This window comes from Ammodytes marinus (assembly GCF_949987685.1).
Source record: "Ammodytes marinus genome assembly, chromosome: 1".
In the NCBI taxonomy this organism is placed as follows: Eukaryota; Metazoa; Chordata; class Actinopteri; order Uranoscopiformes; family Ammodytidae; genus Ammodytes; species Ammodytes marinus.
This window is the reverse complement of record NC_137230.1, coordinates 12,461,476-12,485,516: the sequence shown is the minus strand read 5'-3', so window position 1 is coordinate 12,485,516 and position 24,041 is coordinate 12,461,476. Positions and strand designations below refer to the sequence as shown.

Below are 24,041 nucleotides of genomic sequence, written 5' to 3'. Positions count from 1 at the left end.
TATAACTAATCAGACAAGAGATTCATTCCCCTCATGCTCTCAGTGTCCTATATAAGCCATTTAGCAACTCCAAGCAGGCTGTCCTATGCATTTTACTCAAGAGTGTTTTCTGTCGAGCCACTCTGCAATTAAGGCCTGATTGTTGGATCGTTGCTGCGATGGTTGGTTATCCAGAAGGTTCTCCCTTCTACATAGAACCTTTCCGAAGTGCTCTTAGAGTGAAAATTGGGTTCTTGTTCACCTCACTGACCAAGGCTTATCTTGCCCATTTACTCGTCTCTAGGAAGAGTGTGTAGGTGGTTCAAAACATGTTCCATTTCCGAATTATTGACTGTGGAACCTGGCAACCCTCAAAGCTTTTGAAATAGTTTAATACCATTTCTCTGATCTGTTCATTACCACAATTTCATCAGATAGTTCCTTGGACTTCATGTCCTGGTTTTTGACCCGACATGTGGTTTGAATTGTGGGTCATTATATACACAGGTATGAGCCTTTCTATAATATGTTCGGTCAATTATATGTGCTACACGTGGAGTGCCGCAGCAAAGGGTCTGAATACTTTTGGAAATTTGAGATGACATTTTGTGTTGATTATTATAATTTTGCAACATTTCCAAAAACATGTCACTTGTTCATTATGGGTTCTTGAATGTAAATTGTTGCACACTACATAAGGTGAAGGGATCTCAATACATTCTGAGGCCACTGTACTGTCTTGTGCACACTTATTAGAAGCATAGATCAAATTCCTAGTCGTAAATATTTACACCCAACGTCTCCTGTCTCTGTCCCTCTATCTCTCATTATGTTTATTCCATTCCCATCATATATAAAACAATAAATAATTGCTCACACTAACATGCTTATCAAACCCCTGTTTTTCCATTACTATGGTAATGACTCCTTATGTTTACCTCCTTGTTGATCTACCAAAGCAAAGGGAATGGTATTTACCAGCACATTTATTCAGAGTAAAGGCTTGTGGATTTCTTTTTACTTTTTTTGCCGGGGGATTTTTAGAGGTTATATTACTACAAATGTCTCTCAATTACAGTCTTTTTTATAACATTTCCCCTATCTTTTCTCCCCCTGTGCTCCCAATTATCCTCTGACCTGCTGGGATAAATACTGTTTTGAACCAGAAATATGTAATAAACAGGATGCTATGCTATAATGCTATGTTCGGCCAAAAACAACAGCTGTTGGATTATTTGAACAAAAGATAATTGTGGATTGCAAATCATTAGGCTGGCTTCCATACTACTATCTATGTGATCTGTAATCTTCACTGGTATTGAACTTGTTAGACTGGATGTTTAGTCTACTGTCACTATCTATACTATGGCAGATGACCTAGATTAGTAGATCCAAACCGTGTTGCGTTGGTGTATACGCAGAAAAGGTGATGAGTTTAGGGATGTTAGTGAGGCCAAGATGGCTGGTGAGGACAACCGACTGTAAGCACAAGGTTGGAAGCAAGTAGCAGGTTGGAATGGCATGAGGCTTTTAGCAGCCACCTCTCACCTATATAATTAATTTGCAAAAATTGTGTAAATGTCACCTTACAATGAATCAACACCTTCTCAAAAAAATGTGTGTATGCTCCTGTGTCCCCTTTCACACTCTGCCTTTGAAAGTTAATGCGCTTTTTGGCCATGAACTCAAGTGAGCCGTAAGAGTCATCCACCACTGCTGTAGATATGTATTGCATGCCTCATTTAACTAGTAATCCATGAGTAGTTTCGGTGTCCAAATACAAGAAAAACATACTTTATAATGAGAAACTTTTAAATATTATTATAAACTGTATAACTTTATTTTCATATGTGAAGAAAACAGACCAATACTTTTTATCATGTGTGTTAAATGAAGCTTTCTTAATTCAAGTCAAATAATTACATGCAGCGAATAACTAATTTGTTTTTCTTCCTCTCGAATAACCAGTTCTTTTAGATGATATTTTCAAAGCAGTGTGTTTTTGGTATAGTCAGCTATGGCATGTTTCTGACCCTGACCTATGGCCATGTGTATGTAATATAATGTTATTTTACTGTACAATGTGAGACAATGAAAGGTAAAGTCAGCTCAAAAGTCAGCATAGGAAAATTAGAATATATATATATATATATATATATATATATATATATATATATATATATATATATATATATATATATATACTGTATATATATATATATATTAACTGAAATTAAAAAATCCTTCATAGGTCAGCTGATAATTACAATGCAGTCTTCAGGTGTCCTTGACTATAATAATAATCATGTTCATGTGTAATATGAAGTTATTTTACTCTACAATTTCTGAAATAATTAGGCACATTGAGCTCAGAAAGCTCATACAAAATATGATTTTTGAACTTTAATAAAAACATATGCCTCCTTAGGTCAGCTTTCATTTTCCAATGCAGTGCTCTATACTTTTGCACAATCACTTTCTGTCTTTCATCTGTATGCCACATTTGGGCATGAATCCTACTACACACACACAGTAGTATCAAGCTTCTGGCTTCCAGTGATGCTAGACTTCTTGTTTGTATGTGTCTGTCATTGTACCTCTGTCGATCTCCCAACAGTTAGTCAATATTTCTCTCTCTCTCTCTCTCTCTCTCTCTCTCTCTCTCTCTTTATCTGTTTCTCACTCTCCAGCCACTACTGCCACCACCTGCAACGACCCAGGCATCCCTGTAAATGGTTCTCGATATGGGGACAGTAAGGAGCCCGGTGACAGTATGACCTTCCAGTGTGATCCAGGATACCAGCTGCAAGGCCCAGACACCATCACATGTGTTCGGATGGACAACCGATTCTATTGGCAGCCTGACCCTCCAATGTGTATAGGTAGGAATACATTACTCTGTGGATCACTGACTGACAACCATTGATTAAATTAAAGCTATAGTGGGTAACTTTTCATATGAAAGAATGTCGTTTACATTCAAGCCATCGCCAAACAAGTTGACACAAAGTTGATAAAGCCTACCATCGTTTTTGAGTTGTTGAGTCTACTGCTAAGAAAAACGTACACAGCAAAAGGTATACAATCCTTGCTGCCCAATCATAGAAGGCTTTCGTCATGTAGACAGAAGTTATGCATTATAGTTTTAAATGAAAAGTTTGGCTTAAATATGATGCTGGTGTTTAGACTTTAATGAGCTGTAGACTTGTCATTCGGCAGCACACTAAAACAAAAGGATGAAATACGAAAACTGCGCTAAAGATGAGTATTTGTGCTGGTAAGGCTACATACATCAAAGGGCTGACACCAACAGTACATCAAACAATGGAAGATGGAAAAAACAAAAATTTCTGGAGGTGGTTTCAGAGTTGTATCTTAAGTCTCAGGTGTGGAGAGTAGACAACAAACCTGACAGTTCAGGTCCCTGAGGTGTTTGCTGTGTTGTTGTGCCACATCTGACACACTTCTCTGGGGGCGTATCTTCTGAGGCCCGCTGGGGAAGTGTTCATTAATTCCAAATGATGATGCTGCTGCTGCTGCTGCTGCTGGAGCATCAGAAGGTTTACCTTACTGGAGGCTTTCAGCTCCAGGGTCAAGACAAGGTTAAACAGGTAGGCCTACTGGAGATGAGATAAACCTCATGAACTTCGAACTGGGAGAGAGAATTAGAGAGAGCCTATTAGAGAGAAAGTGCCCTTTTTCTTGGTTGATTTTTTCCTTTCTTTCTTGAAAACATTGATTGATTCCTGTTGCACACAGGGTGCCGTGCGGAACATATGTATATTGATCGAATCAAGGTAGGGATACTGTTGCCCCCAGGAGATGCACTATACAGTACCCTCCCCGCGCTTTTTGTGGACGTCTAGGTATGTGTTGGGCTTGTAACCATGTGAAGAGAATTTTCAGTTTATTTATTTGCATGTATCATTTAATAAATGTAAGATGTTGGAGCAAACTTAAGTTATAGGTCTGTTGCTTTTTGATATACTATATACGGTTTGTTGTTGTAAATTCATACAATTTAATATATGTTTAGCAGTAGTCATTCCAGCCATATACTTATTTATTTATTTGCAAAGATTGCCTTTTGTGAATGTTGTGCCCCTGGCCGACTAACACCCTCTGCACGTCCCTGCTAGACAGCGACATCATTAGGTGAATGTATACGCTTCTGCTTTGCATTTCTAGAAGTGTAACTTATGTCTTTGCTTTTGGGAGGCTACATTAGCATCCAAAGCCAACTGGTATTGTTCATGTGTGTGCTGCTCATTGCACATGACGCAGGCAGCCATGATAGAGTTCCTGTGTCAAAACTGTTGGAAAAACCCAGACTTGCTTGTTTGCTCTTTTTCTTTATTATAACCACCATCGAGCCCACCTGCTGCTAACAGCCCAGTTAGCTTTCACATTCCATTTTACACCTCATTCACACGTACCTCCTGCTGTTTATTGTTCACGCTCCCAATTCCAGGTGAGCTCTCCTTCCCTCAGTTCCCTCCTCATCTCCCTCTGTCACACTTGACTCACTGAGTCAGAAAATAAAGAAATCGAAAAAAAAGATACAATCTGTAATGCAGCACAAGCCCTTCAGCGTCCACACTCTGAAAATCTAGAAAAACCCGGTTGGTATAGAGTTTTTTTTTTCCTTCTGTCTTTCACATGAATATTCAATGTCAAGTAAGTCAGAGTAGATGGATGAGGAAAATCACTTTAGATTACCATGAAGGTGCTGGGCTGCAGGCTTTTTAAAGTAAGCAAGGACCAGGATGAGGTATGACATCAGAAATAGCTGGAAGTGGGATGTCAACTATGAAAGCAAGCTGCTGAAAATTCCTGCAGCAAGCACAGTGTGCCACCCCCCCAGCTTGCAGCATGCAGCAAGCGACTATATACGTGCCACTGCCTCCCTTTATGCCTCCTTCTCCTCCTCTTTATCAGCCAGCACTATCGGGAAGTCCTCCAGCGTACGGTCACAGAGACCACTAATTTGCGTTGTAACCATGCCTGTGAAACACATCATGTTTGCCCCTGACATTGCCTCCGGTCTCTCTTTTCCAGTGACCTCACGTACTGCAGGAACTCTAGATTAAAAAATGCAGGGCTTAAAGCTCCCTCTGTTTTCTCTCAGCTTAACCTTTGTGCTCCTTCCCTCCCCTGTACTTTCCTAAGTTGGTGAATCCCTGTGTCTTCCAAAGCTCACTAAGATTAAACCAGCATTATAGTTTACTGCGTATGTGTGTGCCTGTGTCTGTGAGTGATTTGCAACCGTCAATGCCTTTGTTTACGACTATTTCACTGTCGGTAATCCGTTCACACCCACCTGCCTCCCCCTCGAGACCTCTCCATTTTTCACATTCTTCCCTCACATCGCCGAAATTGCTGCTTGAATGCACCCATCTGTCTCTCTTGCCAATATCTCTCTCCCGCTCTCTTGCTTGTGAGGGGATAACAGGGCCGCGAGGGGTGATTCTCTCTGCTAACTACCCCCCAGCCTTACTCTATGTAACTAAATCTCACTCTCTCTCTCTCTCTCTCTCTCTCTCTCTCTCTCTCTCTCTCTCACCCTCTCCAGCTATACCTGTGGAGGTAATATCAAAGGTCCACCAGGAGTCATTTTATCTCCGAAAACCAAGCCCTGGCATATACTCCCCGCCACTAACTCATTCTCTTCCACTCCTGCCTACCTATGGGGGGTTATATCAGTGGTCAATCAGGGGTGATTCTCTTTCCAAATTAGCCTGAGCCCAGTGCTGTGTAATCATATTTTCTATCTCTCTCTCTCCCTCTCCCTCTATCTATATCTCTCTCTATCTCTCTCTCCCACTCTAGCGACATGTGGCGGCAACGTCAGCGGCCCTTCAGGAGTCATTCTGTCTCCTAACTACCCCCAGCCTTACCCAGCCGGGAAAGAGTGTGATTGGAGAATCAGAGTCAACCCCGACTTTGTTGTCGCTCTCATCTTCAAAAGGTGAGCCACCTGTATTGACAACATGTCTCTCTGTATCTATGTGTACAAAATCAATTGTATATACTTTGCACCTTTTTGTTTTCTCAAGCTTTAAAGCAGGAGTGGAGCTAATTATGTGTGCCAGTAGAAACACTGCCGCCTCTCATTTGGGTTTCTGACATACACTTTTAAATTCAAGGCTTGTGAATGTTTTCATATTTCATATGTTTTCAATGTGTTCATTTTGAGCCCTATAGAACTTTCCTACCGAATTTTCTGTAAAAGGCTTCCTATGAGATTTTGACAGAGGACTTAGCCGCAAAGTAAATGGTGTCTAAACAAACATCAAAGTAAACTACTAGTTTTATGACAACCCAATGTTAATTACAGATTTGTTCACAAGCTAGAGAAAATAATATTACCATGATGAAAGTAGAATTATATATACTATAAGTAAAGATAAATAAAAAAGACAGCAAAAGAAAGGTTTGTTAGTCTGCTAACACAAACACATCAGGGCAGAGCAGTGGTCTCACCGTTAGTATTATTTTTTAATTAGTTGATCCAGATACCTGAGAAAACATTAAAAATGTAGAGGTTTGGGGATAGAGATTTTTTTTTACTGAAATACGTTTTTCTTCTGGCTAACATTTAAAAATGTATCACCCTCCATGGACTTTGTTTAGAAGTTTAGTGTACGTTTACTTATGTGCAGACTAAGCATGACTCACCGTGGCCCACACAGGGTATAAAATAAAAAATAAAGTCTGTGCTGTTCAGTCAGGGATCTGGACCAGTTTAGTCTGATGTTAATTACAACAGTAAAACGATCATTAAGGTGACTAATAAAGCCATTCTGGTGGGGGAGAACCTTCCTAATAGACATTACATTAGACTAAACCACTAGAGTAAAATTGACCTCTAACAAAACCCAAACAAATGATACATAGATCTCTTTGAGGCTTTTAGGACATTGAACTTAGATTTGTTCCCGACCATTGTTTTGTTTTGTTTTGTTAATTAGTGTGACCTTTTTTGGTCATTTCCTATGCAACCTTTGTAACATAGACATCATGGATTGATTCTGAAACCTTTTGAACACTATATGTTGGCAGATTCACTTTCATGGGCCAATAAAAAAAGGGATTTTTGGACTATTTTTATGTTTTGGTAATTGATAGAAGGGCAGTGTTTTTAAGTACATTTAAAGTCCTGATTGTGCCTTGGAGGTAAGGGGCTTATAACAGAAGCCAAAGTGAACATTGAAGTTTTACATCTAGAAAGGGAGATAAAAGCAAAGCAGACTTTATCCGAATTGCCAAATGAGTCAAAATGACCCAATTTCTGGATATTTTTTTTCCCGGGTGAAGAGACTATTCGCTTCTGTTGGAACAGTGAGACAGTTTTTACTTTACTTTTAATTCATTTGATTGATATTGGTTGCGTGTAATTTGTATTGTCTATCTTTTAATCTAAGTTTGACATAGTAACCCCGGTGTTACTCTTCTTAGGTGGCGAAGAGTTTACGATGCCGTCCCAGTTATGCGCCGCGAGATCTGAGTATGTGTAGTAGCTTTAGCATTCAGATCCACAATGTATCACAAATGCAAAAGGTATTAGCACGGATACTTGTTAATGCTTTGTCAGTGTAAGAGGGGCTTATGTGCAGTTAAGCTCATTCTGCACCAGATATAAACACATGGCTTAAACTAAAATCTTTCTTCACACTTCTTCTGACCTTGGTAGCGATTGCATAAGGGTTTTTGCAGGTTCAACATGTCCTCTCAAATAATAAATGTTGTTATCAGCCAAATGTCACGAACACTTCTTACCACCAAACTCATGGTTTATTCATGGCTGTCTTTGTGCCTAAACCAAGGTTAGTATTGTAGGGGATACACAAACAAGGAATCCTGGATGTAAAACAGGTAGATGTGGATTTCAATAACATAATATTTCAGGAGAAAACATTTTTCTTCTTCATGATAATCTCCCCCTGCTTGGAAAGTGTTACTTTTGTGTTTGTATTGTCAATGATAGGGGGCTTTTCTTCATTTTACATGTTTCACCTAAATAAATTGTGTCTATTCTAAAGGCTTTTCTGAACATGAATTGCAATTCCTAATTCCTCTATGATTCTCAGCCAATCACTTGGAAGGATGGTTTAACTATTTGGTAAACAGAGATATTATATACATATACACACTATGGCCCTCATTTATCAATTTTGCGTAGACCAGAAAAATGGGTGTACGTACATTTCCACGCAAATCTCGGCATTTATCAATATGGACGTGAGCGTAGGATACGCTCAAATCCCACGCCAGCTCTCAGCTCGTGTACGCAATTTTGTAAACAGCATGGACTCGCAGTGCAGGCTGTGCCGGGTAGCCGATGACTTTGTTGGACAATTATAAGAAGATAATACAAATGCAGTGTTTGCTCAGACCGAAATAAAGATATTAATCACTTAAAATTGTGCACCTTATGGTGCGCAACTGAGTAGGAGCACTGATTCAATAGTGCACACCGGCCACTTAGGAGCGCTGCATGGGACTGCGGCAGTTATCTCCGTCTGGAGCAGCTGGGGGGACACTGAGGCACGGGGGCTGCATTCATTCAAAATGTTAGCCTAAGTATTAAATATGTAGTAGGCCTACACTGCTCTTTATGATACAAAAAAATACACGGCACAACATTCAGCTTAACATTGTATTTATTTGACGCACTTTGTAGATGTTAGTTCCTCTTTTAATGTGTCATTGATGGCTTAAGCGAGCGATTCATTTCCACCGTTAACCGGCACGTTGTTCCTATCTGCTGGTGGGGCAGGACGGTGGGCGCTCTCACAGCTGATCGCTGCCGGGTCGGCTTGTGCAGCTGACGGCCGGGCTGACCACTCGTGCCAAGCGCATGCTGTCATACAAACACAAAATGTGTTATTTTTAGTTTTTAAAACCCTTTTGAATAGTGCTATCTAAAAGGGCCAATACATTCTAATCATTCAAATCTCTGCAGACGTGTATTTATTTTATGGGGACCATTATCGGACAGTTGGTGCGTCTTTTTCTCCTCCACCACTTACAGTCATATGAAAAAGTTTGGGAACCCCTCTCAGCCGGCATTATAATTGACTCTGCTTTCACACAAAAAAGATAAAAGTGGTATGTCTTTCATTTACCAGGAACAGCTAAGTACTGGGATGTTTTCCAAACAAAGATTTTTTGAAAAGCAGTATTTAGTTTTATGAAATTAAATAAAATGTTAAAAACTGGCTGTGCAAAAATATGGGAACCCTTGTGGTCTTGCTGATTTTAATGCATGTAACAGCATGTAAAACTGAGGACTTTAAACACAAAATTGGTTTGATTATGTTGTTAAGCCTTGAACCTCATATAAAGGTCTGTTTAATCATGATAAAATGTATTTTAGGTGCCTAAATGCAGGTTCCACTTCTCTTTGACTCTCTGCAGAAGTGAGACAGAATGCAATCATCAAAACAGCTCCCAAAAGATCTTAAAAACAAAGATTATTCATTGTCATGGTTTAGGGGAAGGCTACAAGAAGCTTTCCCAAAGGTTTCAATTGTCAATTTATACTGTAAGGAACGTTGTCAGGGAATGGAAGGACACAGGCACAGTTGCAGTTAAACCCAGGTCTAGCAGACCAAGAAAAGTACAAGAGCGGCATATGCGGCGGATTGTGAGAATGGTTGCACACAACCCAAAGATCACCTCCAAAGACCTGCAAGAACATCTGGCTGCAGATTGTGTATCTGTACATGGTTCTACAATTCAGTGCAATTTGCACCAAAACATCTGTATGGCCGGGTGATGAGAAGGAAGCCCTTTCTGCGCCCACGCCACAGATACAGTTGCATGGAGTATGCAAAAGCTAATTTAGACAAGCCAGCTTCATATTGGAAGAAAATGCTTTGGACTGATGAGACAAAAATTAAGTTATTTGGTCTTTATAAAAAGCAGATGTTTTGGTGCAAATTGCGCTGAATTGTTGAACGATGTACAGATACACAATCTGTAGCCAGATGTTCTTGCAGGCCTTTGGAGGTGATCTGTGGGTTGTGTGCAACCATTCTCACAATCCTCCACCTATGCCGCTCCTGTTTTTTTCTTGGTCTGCCATGCCTGGGTTTAACTGCCACTATGCCTGTGTCCTTCCATTTCCTGACAACGTTCCCTACAGTCGAAATTGACAATTGAAACCTTTGGGAAAACTTCTTGTAGCCTTCCCCTAAACTATGACAATGAACAATCTTTGTTTTTCAGATCTTTTGGGAGCTGTTTTGATGATCCCATTCTGTCTCAATTCAGCAGAGAGTCAAAGAGAAGTGCAACTTGCATTTAGGCACCTAAAATACATTTTCTCATGATTAAACAGACATTTCTATGAGATTCAAGGCTTAACAACATAATCCAACCAACTTTGTGTTTAAAGTGATCAGTTTTACATGCTGTAACAGGCATTAAAATCAACAAAACCACAAGGGTTCCTATATTTTTGCACAGCCAGTTTTTCACATTTAATTTTATTTCACACAACCAAATACTGCTTTTCAAAAAATCTTTGTTTGGAAAACATCCCAGTACTTAGCTGTTCCTGGTAAATTAAAGACATACCACTTTTACATTTTTTGTGTGAAAGCAGAGTCAATTATAATGCCGGCTGAGAGGGGTTCCCAAACTTTTTCATATGACTGTATATTATGCCCGCAGCCCCGCACCCCCAGTTGGTTGCATTTCAGAACAGCAACACGCTTTTTTTAGTGGCGATTTTGAGTCAACACCAACGCTGTTGACCGCAGCAGTTATTTCCTTCCTAACTGCTGCCTTCTGTCGTTCTTTGATGCTGCTTGTAGGCTAATGCTCCGAAATGAAACTCTTTTTTTTCTACTTTCGCTGTTATTCTGTCAATTTCTACTTCAGGGAAGTGCCGTATTGCGCATATCCATGTCGTAAAACCTTTGGGCGAGGCCTCTAAACTGAGAAAATATAGGGGCGTGATACACTCGTTTCCATCCGCCGCATTTATCAATATATGGCCTGGCGTACGCTGAGATTGGCGAGATACGCCTGTTTGATAAATCCCACGCGATACCTGGCGTAGGGAGGTATTTGCGCCAGAATCTGCACCAGTTTCCACGCAAAATTGATAAATGAGGGCCTATGAGAATAAAATACAGTAGGTGTGTATGTAGGCACACATGTTGAACACAAATGTTTCCCTCTGTGACAGGTGGGAGACAAGGCTAACACAACCACTGTCAGAGCATACACTGAATGTGTGTGTGTGTGTGTGTGTGTGTGTGTGTGTGTGTGTGTGTGTGTGTGTGTGTGTGTGTGTGTGTGTGTGTGTGTGTGTGTGTGTGTGTGTGTGTGTGTGTGTGTGTGTGTGTGTGTGTGTGTGTGTGTGTGTGTGTGTGTGTGTGTGTGTGTGTGTGTGTGTGTTCGTATACCTATACCCTCATGTGGACCAGATGTGTGTATAGAGAAATGAGGAGAAGCTGTCAAATTGAAAACCAGCAAAACTTGTAGTAAGAAATGTGCAAAAGCGACTTTAAGTTTAGTCTAAAGGTGAAACAAAATATCCAGGGTAAGTATTATTGTTAGACTTACACAAACACGTGCTATATAAAAAAGCATGAAGAGATGACGACGTCAACACGAAACTAAGCAGATTAGCCCACCATTAGAAGAGATGGCACAAGCTAATTGTCAATGTCATTAAATGAAGCAGTTATTAGTATTCAACACAATTCGCTTGATTCATTATTTGCTTGAACAAGAACACACACACACACACACACACAAACAAACAATGCGATTAAACCTATTCTGAATATGGATTCTCAAACTGGTAATCACTCTGTTTATGTTTTTATTTTGCCTCCCCAGTTTCAACATGGAGCCAAGTTACGACTTCCTTCACATCTACGAGGGTGAGGACTCCAATGGGCCGTTACTATCAAGTCTCCAAGGCAACCAGGCCCCAGAGAGGATAGAGAGCAGCGGTAACAGCCTCTTCCTCGCATTCAGGTCTGACGCCTCACTGGGCATGTCTGGCTTCGCCATTGAATATAAAGGTAATTAAACCCCCCCAAAAAACTTTGCCTTGATATAATGTCCTCACACATCCCCCCCCCTACCCTCCCAAGGTCACATTAAGGGTAATGGAATTCTTCTTAGATAATGACCAAATGCAGTTTAGAGCGGTCCAATCAGCCCACTATTGATTGGTCATTTTAGTGAGTGTTTGCAAAGTGGCGTCTCTCTCTCTCTCCTCATAAGTATTTAAGGGAGGATCGTAGCAAATAATAGGAGGAGACATGTTAATAGCCGTTGATTATGTGTTCTGCTATGTGGGGGGCGGGGGAGGGGGGGGAATTCCCTGCCTGTGAGAAACTGCCTTAATCATAGTGCAAATGGAATTTACGGAAGGCAACAGGTGACAGGTGGTTGGTGACAGGAGAATATAATTCAATCATTCTTGCAATTGTGAAATACAAACAGATTGTTTTACACATAAATGAAGTATTAAGACTACTATCACTAAGTACTAGGGCTGTCAAGTGAAAACATTTATCTAATTAATTACAGGCTCTGTGATTAATTAATCTAAATTAATCGCATACTTATATGACACTTGTATGCCTGTTTATAAACAACTGTATAGGCTACTCTCTCTCTCTCTCTCTCTCTCTCTCTCTCTCTCTCTCTCCCCCCGTCTCTCGTAACTTCTGCTTCTTGCTAAATGACGACTGTCTATCTTCCACACAACAGACAGCGCTGCACTGCCACAGGTGCGGTGCCGACTCATTGCCAAACATATTGAGACACACACACACACACACACACACACAAAGGAGGAAAAAAGACAGGCATATGCCAGCTAGGAAGAGTGAGAGGGGACGGGTGTCCGTTTCTGGGAGACGACCGCAGCTAGCAAAGAGACACGGAGGAAGATTGAGAGATACTGATTTGAACCTACATTGTTAATTAGGCACCCACTAAATCAATAATGCACAGACACTGTGGAGAATAACAAAAGACGTATTCCTACCTTGATGCTTATTTGCCCGGAGCAGCCCATAACACATCCATAAAGCCCTCGGCCTCTTTCCCCTGCTTCTTTCTTTACTCTTTAATCCCGTGCGGGTCGTGTCAGCAAGCTACAGGTGCAGCTCCGCTATCGTCTCACCTCTTTTGCACCGTGTCAAAGGGCAATGTAGAAGTGTGATTAATCTGCGTTAATTTTTTTAATCGCGTTAATTTTTCTGTGATTAATTAATCGAAATGAACGCGTTAATTTGACAGCCCTACTAAGTACCAAATATTTTTTTGTCTGGGTTTGTCAAACTTTGTCTTGTTAACTTGACCATCATTGAACTGTAACATCACCCCAGGCTGGAACATTACTATTATATTCTTTGAGCTTAGTGAGCTCATCGAAATCCCACTGCTAATCTGCGACCATGAGCTCTCTTTACTGTCTGCGCCGTTCTCTTAGTACATCCGGTTTGAGAAATGTTTGAAATGGGTGCTACACTAAAATTAAAAGCTAATTGATATGTTTATAAAGTGTAATGTTTTAAATATCAATACAGGAGTGTTTTTTTAAGCGGACTAGTTCATATATTTTAAGCTGCCTACTCAATTTCATCCTTGCTGTACATCAGAGAGGGTTTTCAGTTGAAAGGGGCATCGTGTTTCATGTCAGCCCGTGAGTTGTTTACTTCCAATGTGACTCATTCGCGTTGCTTGACTGTGGGTGATTAACCAGCCATAGTCCATGTTGAACCGATGATCAGATGTCGCACTGACGGCAGACTAGATCTGCTCTGTCAAGTTTTATAAACTCTTTTTCCCCCCTCTGGTTCCTCTCACTCCATTTATCCCTAATTAAAAAAAGATTATCTCTCCCTCTCTGTTGTGTGTCTCCTCACGCTACCTTAAACCTCCGTACCTTTGTCATTAATTCACTAGCTTTCATCTGCCATCTCTCTAATTAAAATACAACCTTCATCATCTCCATGTATCACTTCCATCTTGGCCTTCACCTCTCTCTCGCTCTTTCTCTCTCTCTCTAATTCTCTATCCTTCTTTCTCTCTGTCGGTTTCCCTCTGTTAAGCCCAATATCTCATTCTTATTGGGCGATCACAGTAAAACAAACAATCTGGCCCAATGCCTGGACATAAAGATCCAAGGCAGTTGTTGACCCTGGTTGACTCCTTGTCTTTTACTCCTCTGTTCCTGTTGTCTTCTTTCTCTTGAGCGGTGATGTTTACACTCTGCAGAAGTTAAATTAAGGCACTTTGAAAAACAAAACCGTCTTGACTCTTGCATGGTCACCAATGGGGTGAAAAGATAGATATATCAGACATTAATGGAGGATATTCAATGTAGCCTTTAGAAGGGGTCAGCCAAATAGCAGCCTGTCAACCAATTTAGCCCAAAATGACCTTGAATAGTATTGCTCCCTTTAACTGTGCCTTCCCTGCAACACATGGGAAGCTGTGGTGCAATGCATCGTGCTAATTTCAGATCTAATGAACTCACCAGAATGAAAAGTAAAAACAAACTACTTTTGAGTATATTAATATTCCTTGTCTTTGTTTACTTAACACAAACTATGTCCATTCTCCACAGAAAAACCAAGAGAGGCCTGTTTTGACCCTGGTAACATTATGAATGCCAGTCGGACCGGTTATGACTACAAACTAGGATCTCAGGTCTCCTACAACTGTAACCATGGCTACACAATAGTGGGTGGGGATACCATCTCCTGTGTCATGGGGCCTGATGGGAAGCCGGTGTGGGACAGGGCCCAGCCATCATGTAAAGGTAGGAGAGCCACATAAAGAAATGCATCCGTACAAACACATGCTTTGACAAAATCCTGTGTACATTAAACTGTTACAAACCATCCTGCTCACACTTACATTGTGTACATCTGTACAATCTAATTCAATCCAACACACCTGTTCTGCCATGGTGCCAGTTTTTACTCTTAGGGCGTGTTCACACCAGCTTTGTTTAGTGCGATTGAAACTAACCCTGGAGCGTTCAAGCCCTCGGTGTGGTTCATTTGGGTTGCTTTGAATGCGGTCCGAGACTCTGTTGGGCACTAAACAACCGGACTCTGCTGCGCTTGGAAGAGGGGGTCTTGGGCAGCTTGAAAGTGAACTCTGGAGTGGATCATCGCTGGTGTGAACCCCATCCACACTAATCACAGGAAGCATAGTATTTACGCATCATCATCTTTTGCAAAATTTCTTTCATTAAATGCCCTTTTTATTAAGTGAAATAGCGCACATTCTCAAAGTATGTATGCTCATATGCTCCTCTCGTTACAGTCTGTTGATATTGTAACATGGGCTGACAGAGGAAAGTAGCACTACATTAAATAGATTATGTTGTTACATATTGTTACAATATGCGCTCCACATTAGGCATAGGAGTTGATAACATTTAAATGCAATGTCTTCAGTTTGACCGCAGCTGGGGACTTTTGTTGCGTGCCATACCCTTTTTCTCCCTCTTCCTGGCCTCTATACTGTCAGTAATTAGAAAATACGTACATATGTTTAAAGAAAACCAGAGTAGTGACAAGACACACCCAACACTTGTTCTTACCATTGGACTGCATTTAGTTAAGGTTAGGTGGAATGATGGTATACTGTGTATTTGTGTGTGTGTGTGTGTGCGTGTGTGTGTGTGTGTGTGTGTGTGTGCGTGTGCGTGTCTCCATGTCTCCATGTGCACACATGACAGAGAGTCCGTCAGGGATTGGGAGGCTGAACTGTCCAACTGATTGACAGCTCAGAGAGCCAAGGAAGTGACACCTGCCAAACCGCCATTCAGAGTGTGTATGGGGATTTTGTGCCTGTGGCCGTGTGTGTGTGTGTATGTATGTGTGTGATCTCTAAAGTAGCAGGGATCTGGACTGGTGCCATGTGGGTATAACAATTTAAATAAGCCACAGAGCAAGGTGGCAGGACAAGGAAGGAATTTAAAAATTAGAACAAAAGTGAAACACACACACACACACAAAATACACACTTACTTATACTCTTAACACTTTGAAAAAGGCTCCTGTGAAAGCTCTGCTTAATAATATTTGAGAGACAGGGAAGGGGAGTTTGGGGGTGAGAGAATAACGATGAGATAATTGCACTCTGAGTAGCTATTTGAGAGCAGCAATGAATAACAGACAGCAAGAAAGAAAAAGCTCATCAATTCATATTGTATCATTTTCACATTCATCTAGTTTATCTTTAGTATAATACCAGCACACAGCTTTGCCTTACAGGTACTTAACTCACCTCAGATCTAGAATTTTCTCTGTAGTCAGCCACATCAGGATATCAGTTAGTCATTTAAACAATCAAACACTTAGTTAGCTTTTTGTTCAGACCTTTAACCCGACAGTAACATTAGCCTGCAAAAGTTAACTTGATGGGCCAAATGAAGCGTCTCCAGTGTTAGGTAACATTATCAAACCTCCTTTGTTGTAACATAAAGTATGTGTGTTTGGAATAGGGGATAGGCATAGAGTGTAGCCTACTAGAAGCTTTCTTTACACAATATTGTATTTATGAACAGAAGCCAAGTATTGACATTTTAGTCACATTTTAAGCCCATTACTGGAAAACCACATAACGTTCTTCTATCAAATGAACTCTGAAAGGTCTCAAATTTAATCTGAAAATTGATTCATGCATTTTATACTGTAATTGATTTTGACATAATTTCCCTGTATGTTTTTTTTTCAACGTGTTACTGTGGAAAGAAATGAATGCGTTGCACTTTTTAAGCTCTAGCAGCTATATCAAAATATATTGCACACATACATTTGTCTAAAACCCATCAAGAATAATTGAATATTGTTCAGTAGTGGCTATGTACATGGTGTTTTAAACGTTGTCCCTGCTCTTTATATAGGGTGAACGGTTTTCTCGGTTTCCTCTCAATAACAGAGACCTGAGTTTGGTTCTAGGTTCCTGACTCATAGATGCATGGATTGATCTGCTGACATCGCTGTGACCTACAACACTATTGGACAATTCCAAAAAGCTAAAGCTGAACAATTGATCTAAATCCAGACCTAGCCTGTAATCTTGCTCATATCCTTCCTGGGCTTGTATTGCACACTGCATTTTCTCACACCACACAGTAGTTGGAGAAGTTTTTTTTTCTGTCTTTCTGTCTCTCTATCTTTGGGCAGCTCCTGGGGCTTTTAGACCAAACTCATTAGACAGGGTGAGACCTCTTTAAATAATACATCTCCACTTACACCCCCTCAGTCTCCTCCCTTCTCCCCTTTCATCCCTCCCTCACATTTTGCTTCCTTCTCCTTCATCTCTTTCCTTTACTCTGTAACGACCTCTCACTGTAATCTCTCTCTCCATTTTTAACCCTCTCTCTGTCAATCTCTCTCCCTCTCTCTCTTATTCTACTTTCCTCCTACCTTCTCTGTCTGTGTCTGATTTACTCCATGTCTCACTGACTCTCTCATTCTTACTCTCTCTCTCCCTCTCTCTATATATATATATCTCTCTCGATCTCTCTCTCTTGCACACACACACACTCACACACACACACACACACACCTCCCATTTTAAACCGCTCTTTTATTGGTTTCCATGGTAACTAAGGTTGTGCGAGGAAGAAGGAATTCTCCATGACTGTTGATAGGGTTGTGTGTGCGTGTGTCTGTGTGTTTGGTATGTGTGTGTGTGTGTGTGTGTGTGTGTGTGTGTGTGTGCGTGTGCGTGTGCGTGTGCGTGTGCGTGTGCGTGTGTGTGTGTGTGAGGGAAAGAGACCAAAAAAGGTAAAGTGAGAGAGAGACATAGCTGTTACAGTGTGCTGCCTGAAGGCAGTATCCACACACACACACACACAAAAAAACTCACTAACACACATACACACCGAATTAAGGATACCACTCATGCTTATACATGCAAACACACTTGAATGTTCAAGCTCTGAATACTACATTATGTATGTTGGATTATCTTAAGGAGGGACGCAACATTATATATATTTTCTTTGCTGTGCGCTTAACCATAGCGAGTCTTATTGGTATGTGATTGTTATACAGGTGATTTTTCCAACAAAACATAGAATGTGTGTAAAAACTGCTACTGCTGCTCTAAATTAACTAGTGTCTTAAAAGTTTGGTGCCTACCTGTGACAACACAGGCCAATTACTATATGTGCTACCACACCAAACACAAAAATGGAACACTGGCTAATCCTAGCTCCAGATTGTGCCCCTTACATTTAGCAGATATAGTTTGTTCTAGCATGTCGGGGCCTGATAAGCGCCAGCAGGAAAAAATAAATGTACATAGGCGATTATGTATTTCTGTGAAGTGGCATTAAGCTCAACACATGGGCCCACAGATAGCTGTGCTATATTCAGAGCCTCATATGGTGTTTAGGGCTGACCTACAGAAATGTTAACTGTGAGAAAACAGCCTTGCTATAGCTACACCCAGACCACACACACACACACACACACACACACACACACACACACACACACACAGACACACGCACACGCACACGCACACACTCACACTCTCACACACACACACACACACACACACACACACACACACACACACACACACACACACACACACACACACACACACACACACACACACACCCCAGAGCCTCTCATATCAAGCTCAACCAGGCTACAATACAGGTGCCTACACAGTTTCTCTCAGTAGCTTGAACGGGACATCAATGCACTTCTATAGTCTCTGTCAAGGTTCCAACAGGTTCCGCCCGTCTTTTCAGCGGAGAACCTGAGAGCATGACAGTAGCTCCTCATGGATGGCTAGCTCTGACTATTGGTTCTATGTCTATATCAATGCTACACGGAGCGCTTGTCAGGCAGTCTCCCCTGTGTCCCCTGGCCCTCCGCATCACACACTACGTAACCACAAGGCCACAATCGTTGATCCTCTCTCTCGCTGCATTATTTATATATGCTAGGAAAGGGAAGGTATCTAGCATCATTTGAGGCTAAAGTAAACCCCTTCAACCTTACATTTTGTCAACCCCCTGTACCCCTTGGATATATATGTGTTCACAGAAAGTAATATACTGGCAATGTTCTCTCTGTGTGTGCGGGTACATGTCTATGGTCGTATACTCTTTTTTCCAATTTTAAAGACACAAAGGCGGTTATTTTTTGTTTGTCAGACAGGTTTATATCATCAATTGACCCGGCTGAAATAGTTTACTTTACAAAGAATTTGCCCTTTTCATTGAGGGTTTTTTTGAGGAATTCTATTTATTCTATCATTGTGAGTCAGGAAAGATCCAAAATACTGCATTTAAAAGAGAGCTGAAGTCATCGCGTCACATCCGGCCTAGCTTAATGTGGTTATGTTTCATATGGGTTTTTTATTAGAGTTAAAAAGACCTTCTAGGGACTGGCATTTCGAACTTAGCTATTAATACTCTGATGCTGTACATTGGAGATGTGGTAGTCAAGTGTCTGTATTAGCATATGTCCCTATCAAATAAACATGACATGAAAAAGCTTCGGTTCCACCAGCTTCTAACTTATCAAAACATATTTTCATCTTTTATTTTTTTGATACGTTTTCCTTTAGAAAACTTATCAAAAAAGTTCATATGGCCATAAGACGAAGCCACTTCCATTACAGCAGTTGCTTTTAGAAGTTCAAACCATTGCCCTTTAAAAAAAACACTTTGTTTAACATACAAACTACTACAGCCCCATTGCCTTTGGATTCTTGTGTTGAGCGTTGACATTTAACCTGCGGTGGTATCTGGCTTATGGGAATTTGAAAATAGCGTCCATATGAATGAGACACAAGTCATGCTCTTGAGAAAAGCTATGTTCCAAAGCAGTATTATGTTTTTAGTATTTGCAATGCATTATACACAGTATACACATTAAACATTAAATATGTATGCATGAATCGCTTTTACTTTGCCACAAATCATTGTAATTGGTAAGAGATACCAGTGGCTGTGTCGTATTAACAGTCCTATGGCAAAACTTTATTTTCCAAGCTTTCAAGAGATTTTTATCTCTCTATGTATCATGATGAAAATAAATAGACTATATTTTGTATATGCAGTGCTAGTGCCAGAGTTTTTTGGCTGCTTACATTGTTGTGATGAATACTCTCGGCAAAGTATAGAACTTCACATTAACTGTTCTGCGGAGAGAGAGAGAGATAGAGAGAGAGAGAGAGAAGGCTTCAGGAGAAACTTCAACTCCACTTTAAAAGTTTGGAACATTTTCTTGAAAAATCTTTTGCTGTACTCTCACTCCTGTGTGTGTATGTGGGTGTGTGAGAGGGAAGGGGGAAAATAAGACGCAGACAGTGAGAAGTAGGACGACAAAAGTGGTGTGTACGTGTGGGTTCTTGTGAATGTGTGTGTGTGTGTGTGTGTGTGTGGATGATCAAAGAGCAAGGGATGTGTGATTGACTTGCATAGCGTTTTTTTTGTTGCATTTATTTGTGTGTGTGTGTGTGTGTGTGTGTGTGTGTGTGTGGTGTGTGTGTGTGTGTGTGTGTGTGTGTGTGTGTGTGTGTGTGTGTGTGTGTGTGTGTGTGTGTGTGTGTGTGTGTGTGTGTGTGTGTGTGTGTGTGTGTGTGTGTGTGTGTGTGTGTGTGTGTGTGTGTGTGTGCGCGTGCGCGCGCGCGCGTGATAGTGGATGTGAGTGATCAAAGCACATGTGTGTGTGTGTTTGAAGGGTTTTGATAAGGCAGACACCTGAGCATAGGAAAGCACCACTGGGGGATTGTGGGTAGATCAAGACAAGACCTGTAGACCTGAGAGTTTGAATGCAGCAGCAAAAAACAAGAACCATTCCAAAAAAATATCAATCTATATCAGCACGCGCAAGGTAAGAAGGAGTGAAAAGAAAAGGGTGATTACTCTGATGCTGTAGGAAAAAAACATATGGCATAGGGAGGAGGATGAGGAGTGGGTGGGGGCACTGAAGCTGTCTAGCAAAGGAGTATAAACTATATCAAGTTTTGCAGTATTTTTTGGGATGCAAATCGGTTTTACTGAGCAAGGCTAAGCCAAGAATATGGGCCCACTCTTAATGTCCACACACCGCGGTCTCATAGCCTTTGACATGGGTTCCCTGATAAGTCCACAAGGGCTTAGGGCTGTCCCTGTGTGAAATCGTGAAAGTCCTTGAGGGCTGTCTTGTGGACTTTTCTGAGCCCTTTTATGCACAGTCTCCACATGACTGAAGAGCTGAAGATTTGTGCTTGAGGGAAAAACTAATCCAATAAGATATATTTTTTTTTAAACATAGAAGGAGCAGGGAAAAAAATACTAAAACATGTTCCTAGCACAAAAGACTGCTTCTAGTTTGTGTACGTAATGCCTAACCTAACCATTATTTCTTTAAAAGGAGCAACAGTGGCATGTGTTAAATCACGTCATCACTTTTAAATGGCAACAGACAGGCCCTATAACCCTCTGTAACTTATTCGCTTACTAATTGACACAGTGCTGTCCCATTTCTCATACAGCATTTTCAACCTTTTAACCTCTTTTGTCATCACATTTTCACTGAGCACATAGGGGGTTGGTAATTAGAGTCTGTTAGGGATCACAGCTGGAAATGTGGGTGGACATCGGAATAGACAATCAAAACATGATAAGCCAAGTAGATGAAATACCTTTAGAGGGCCGTTTTAGGGTAAAGATTAGGTTTTAAGGTTCAGGTATATGAATTATGTTTAGGTAAGTGTAAGGGTTGGGGTTAGGCATCTAGTTTTGATAGGGTTAGGAGAGAAGGGGCTAAAAAATACATTATATAAATGAATATCCTCAGAAGTATAGCCAGAGAAACGTGTGTTTGTGTGTGTGTGGTGGGGGAAGGTTGTTGACAGATTTGTTTGTTGCTTGTGTTCTCTATACACTACAGTGTACACACACACACACACACACACACACACACACACACACACACACACACACACACACACACACACACACACACACGCACACATTCAAAGACACTGATTTCATTGACCTCTGCTGCTGGCCTAACCCGCAGTATAAATGTGCACACACCCACAGGCTGTTCGCACACAAGGTTCTTAACTCACTTGGGGTGTTGCGATCTCGACTACCAAAGTCTGATCTATAATGAAAAGCTAGTATCCAAAGTGTATTAGTTATGTCCTATTAAACCCATATTAACCAACTTGTAACACGATGCTTTAATTGTATATTATTTCTTCGTAAAGAAGTCTCTCCTCTCACCACGGTCCCTGCAAGAGATGCGAACCCCAGCCTCCGCGGTTAAACGCGCAGGATTTACCCTCTAGACTACCTGAGATTACTTCTAAATAAAGTACAATATTCAATATATACCACCTTGTTCAGCGTTTTACTTCATCAGAACCACTTCATCCTTATGATGATGCCGATTTCCGTGTCGTATAAACCCTTTTAAATTTGCTTCAGAAAACCCTCCTCCTTTTTCACGGAAGATATCATTCACAAGTTATTGCTATTAAGTTGTACGCAACTTAGTTTTGTAAACCACCCTTCCTAAAAATAGAACAGATATACTATTTTCAGAATTTAAACATCACGTTAAATCTGGGAAGGTATTATAACCTATTCTCTCCTTACAGATAGGTTAGTTGTATGAGGTTGTGTGTGTTTTAAATCAGTAATGTGCCGTTGTGTGTAATCGAATTGTACTTACCTCCCCGAGGACGGAACCATCTCTTTGAAGAAAAAACCTATACCTAAAGTCCTTCTGTTCCAGTTATAAACTAATTCACAACTGAGGCTTTACAACATTTAAGGGATTTTATTTACAAAATGCAAGAGAGTATAGGTATATTACATAAAATGGACAAGAAAGGAAAAGAAAAGAGGTTGTGTGCCTGCTTACTCCTCAATTGGAGTTATTTCTATTTCCCATTATATCTGTTGACTTGATCTCTTTTCTAATTTTTTGTAAATCTTGAAACGATACAAGGGTATATGCATGCATGCCCAATAAGTATCGTCTAAAGCTTTCCCCGAAACCTTTAAAAATGATTAAGGACTTAAACAGGTATTGCCCAACCAAGGAGCCGTTTTAGACTACCAATATATATAATTCCTTTCACCATTCTCTGAGATTTCCTATTCTTTCATTTTTCCACTCGAGTAGTTTACCATTTGACCAAGTCATCTGTGTCAAGAGTTTCAAAGAAGTGTTTTTAAAAGACTTTGCCTCGAAGTACTTCGAAGTCCAAAATCTTTCAGAGTATTTTGGACTTTTCTAAGTTTTTCTTCTGCCTCCATGGTTGAAGGGACAGATAGAGTCTGCTGGAACAGAGCGTGACAAACTATAGGCGTATATAGTAATCCTAAAAAAGCCCTGTCCTGCTCCCAAACGGGCTGTTATATAGTGAACTGAGGACCAATGAGACTTGAGAGAGGGAGGAGTGAAAAAGGAACAGCTGCACGGGGGACCCCGGTAGCCTCCTCCCTCTACTCCTTCCTACTGTATGGCCATATAAGGTCCTTCCACCTACTCCTTTCTATGGCCCTATGGTCCCCCCCTTCCTCTGGTCAACTTTAACCTGATGAGCCTTCACATTCTATTCTGTTTCATTAAACATTTCCTACTTTTACTTATGACAAAAAGAAATACAAATGTCACAGGATATGCACAAGTAAAAAGCTACATCATGTTCAAATATCACAACAGGGGGTGCGGAAGACGGATCAAGCTACTGTTAGGTCTGCTTCACTTGGGTCATGGTAGTAGGGATTAATAGGCTTTTGAAAATACAGTACTCTGATACAGGGAGATCCCACACTGTGCTGTGAGCTTACAGCACCACATACATTCATTCACTAGAGTTTTTATCCTGCTGGGTTTCTGTCAAGAGAATGGAACTACTCCGAAGAGGGTCCAGCAGATCTTTCACCTCAGCTATTTATTTTGATAAATAAATATACCAAACACTATTGTTGGATATTAGCTCCAGCTCCATAGTACCACCATTATGCGTTGTCCATATGTCAATATGTGTTTTTCTAAGCCATCTACAATCTTTAATCTGTT

General features: G+C 40.7%; 1 protein-coding gene across 1 annotated transcript in view; it reads left to right on the top strand.

The window, feature by feature from the left end:
• The window catches only part of LOC307249482 (CUB and sushi domain-containing protein 1-like), a gene marked incomplete at both ends in the record, with an annotated part of 421,303 nt that overhangs the window by 321,236 nt on the left and 76,026 nt on the right, over positions 1 to 24,041 (top strand). The window contains 4 exons of the mRNA XM_080026212.1: positions 2,670 to 2,861; positions 5,809 to 5,947; positions 11,839 to 12,026; positions 14,591 to 14,785. Of these exons, the coding sequence (XP_079882338.1) occupies positions 2,670 to 2,861; positions 5,809 to 5,947; positions 11,839 to 12,026; positions 14,591 to 14,785 (714 nt within the window). The remainder of the gene's footprint in view (positions 1 to 2,669; positions 2,862 to 5,808; positions 5,948 to 11,838; positions 12,027 to 14,590; positions 14,786 to 24,041) is intronic.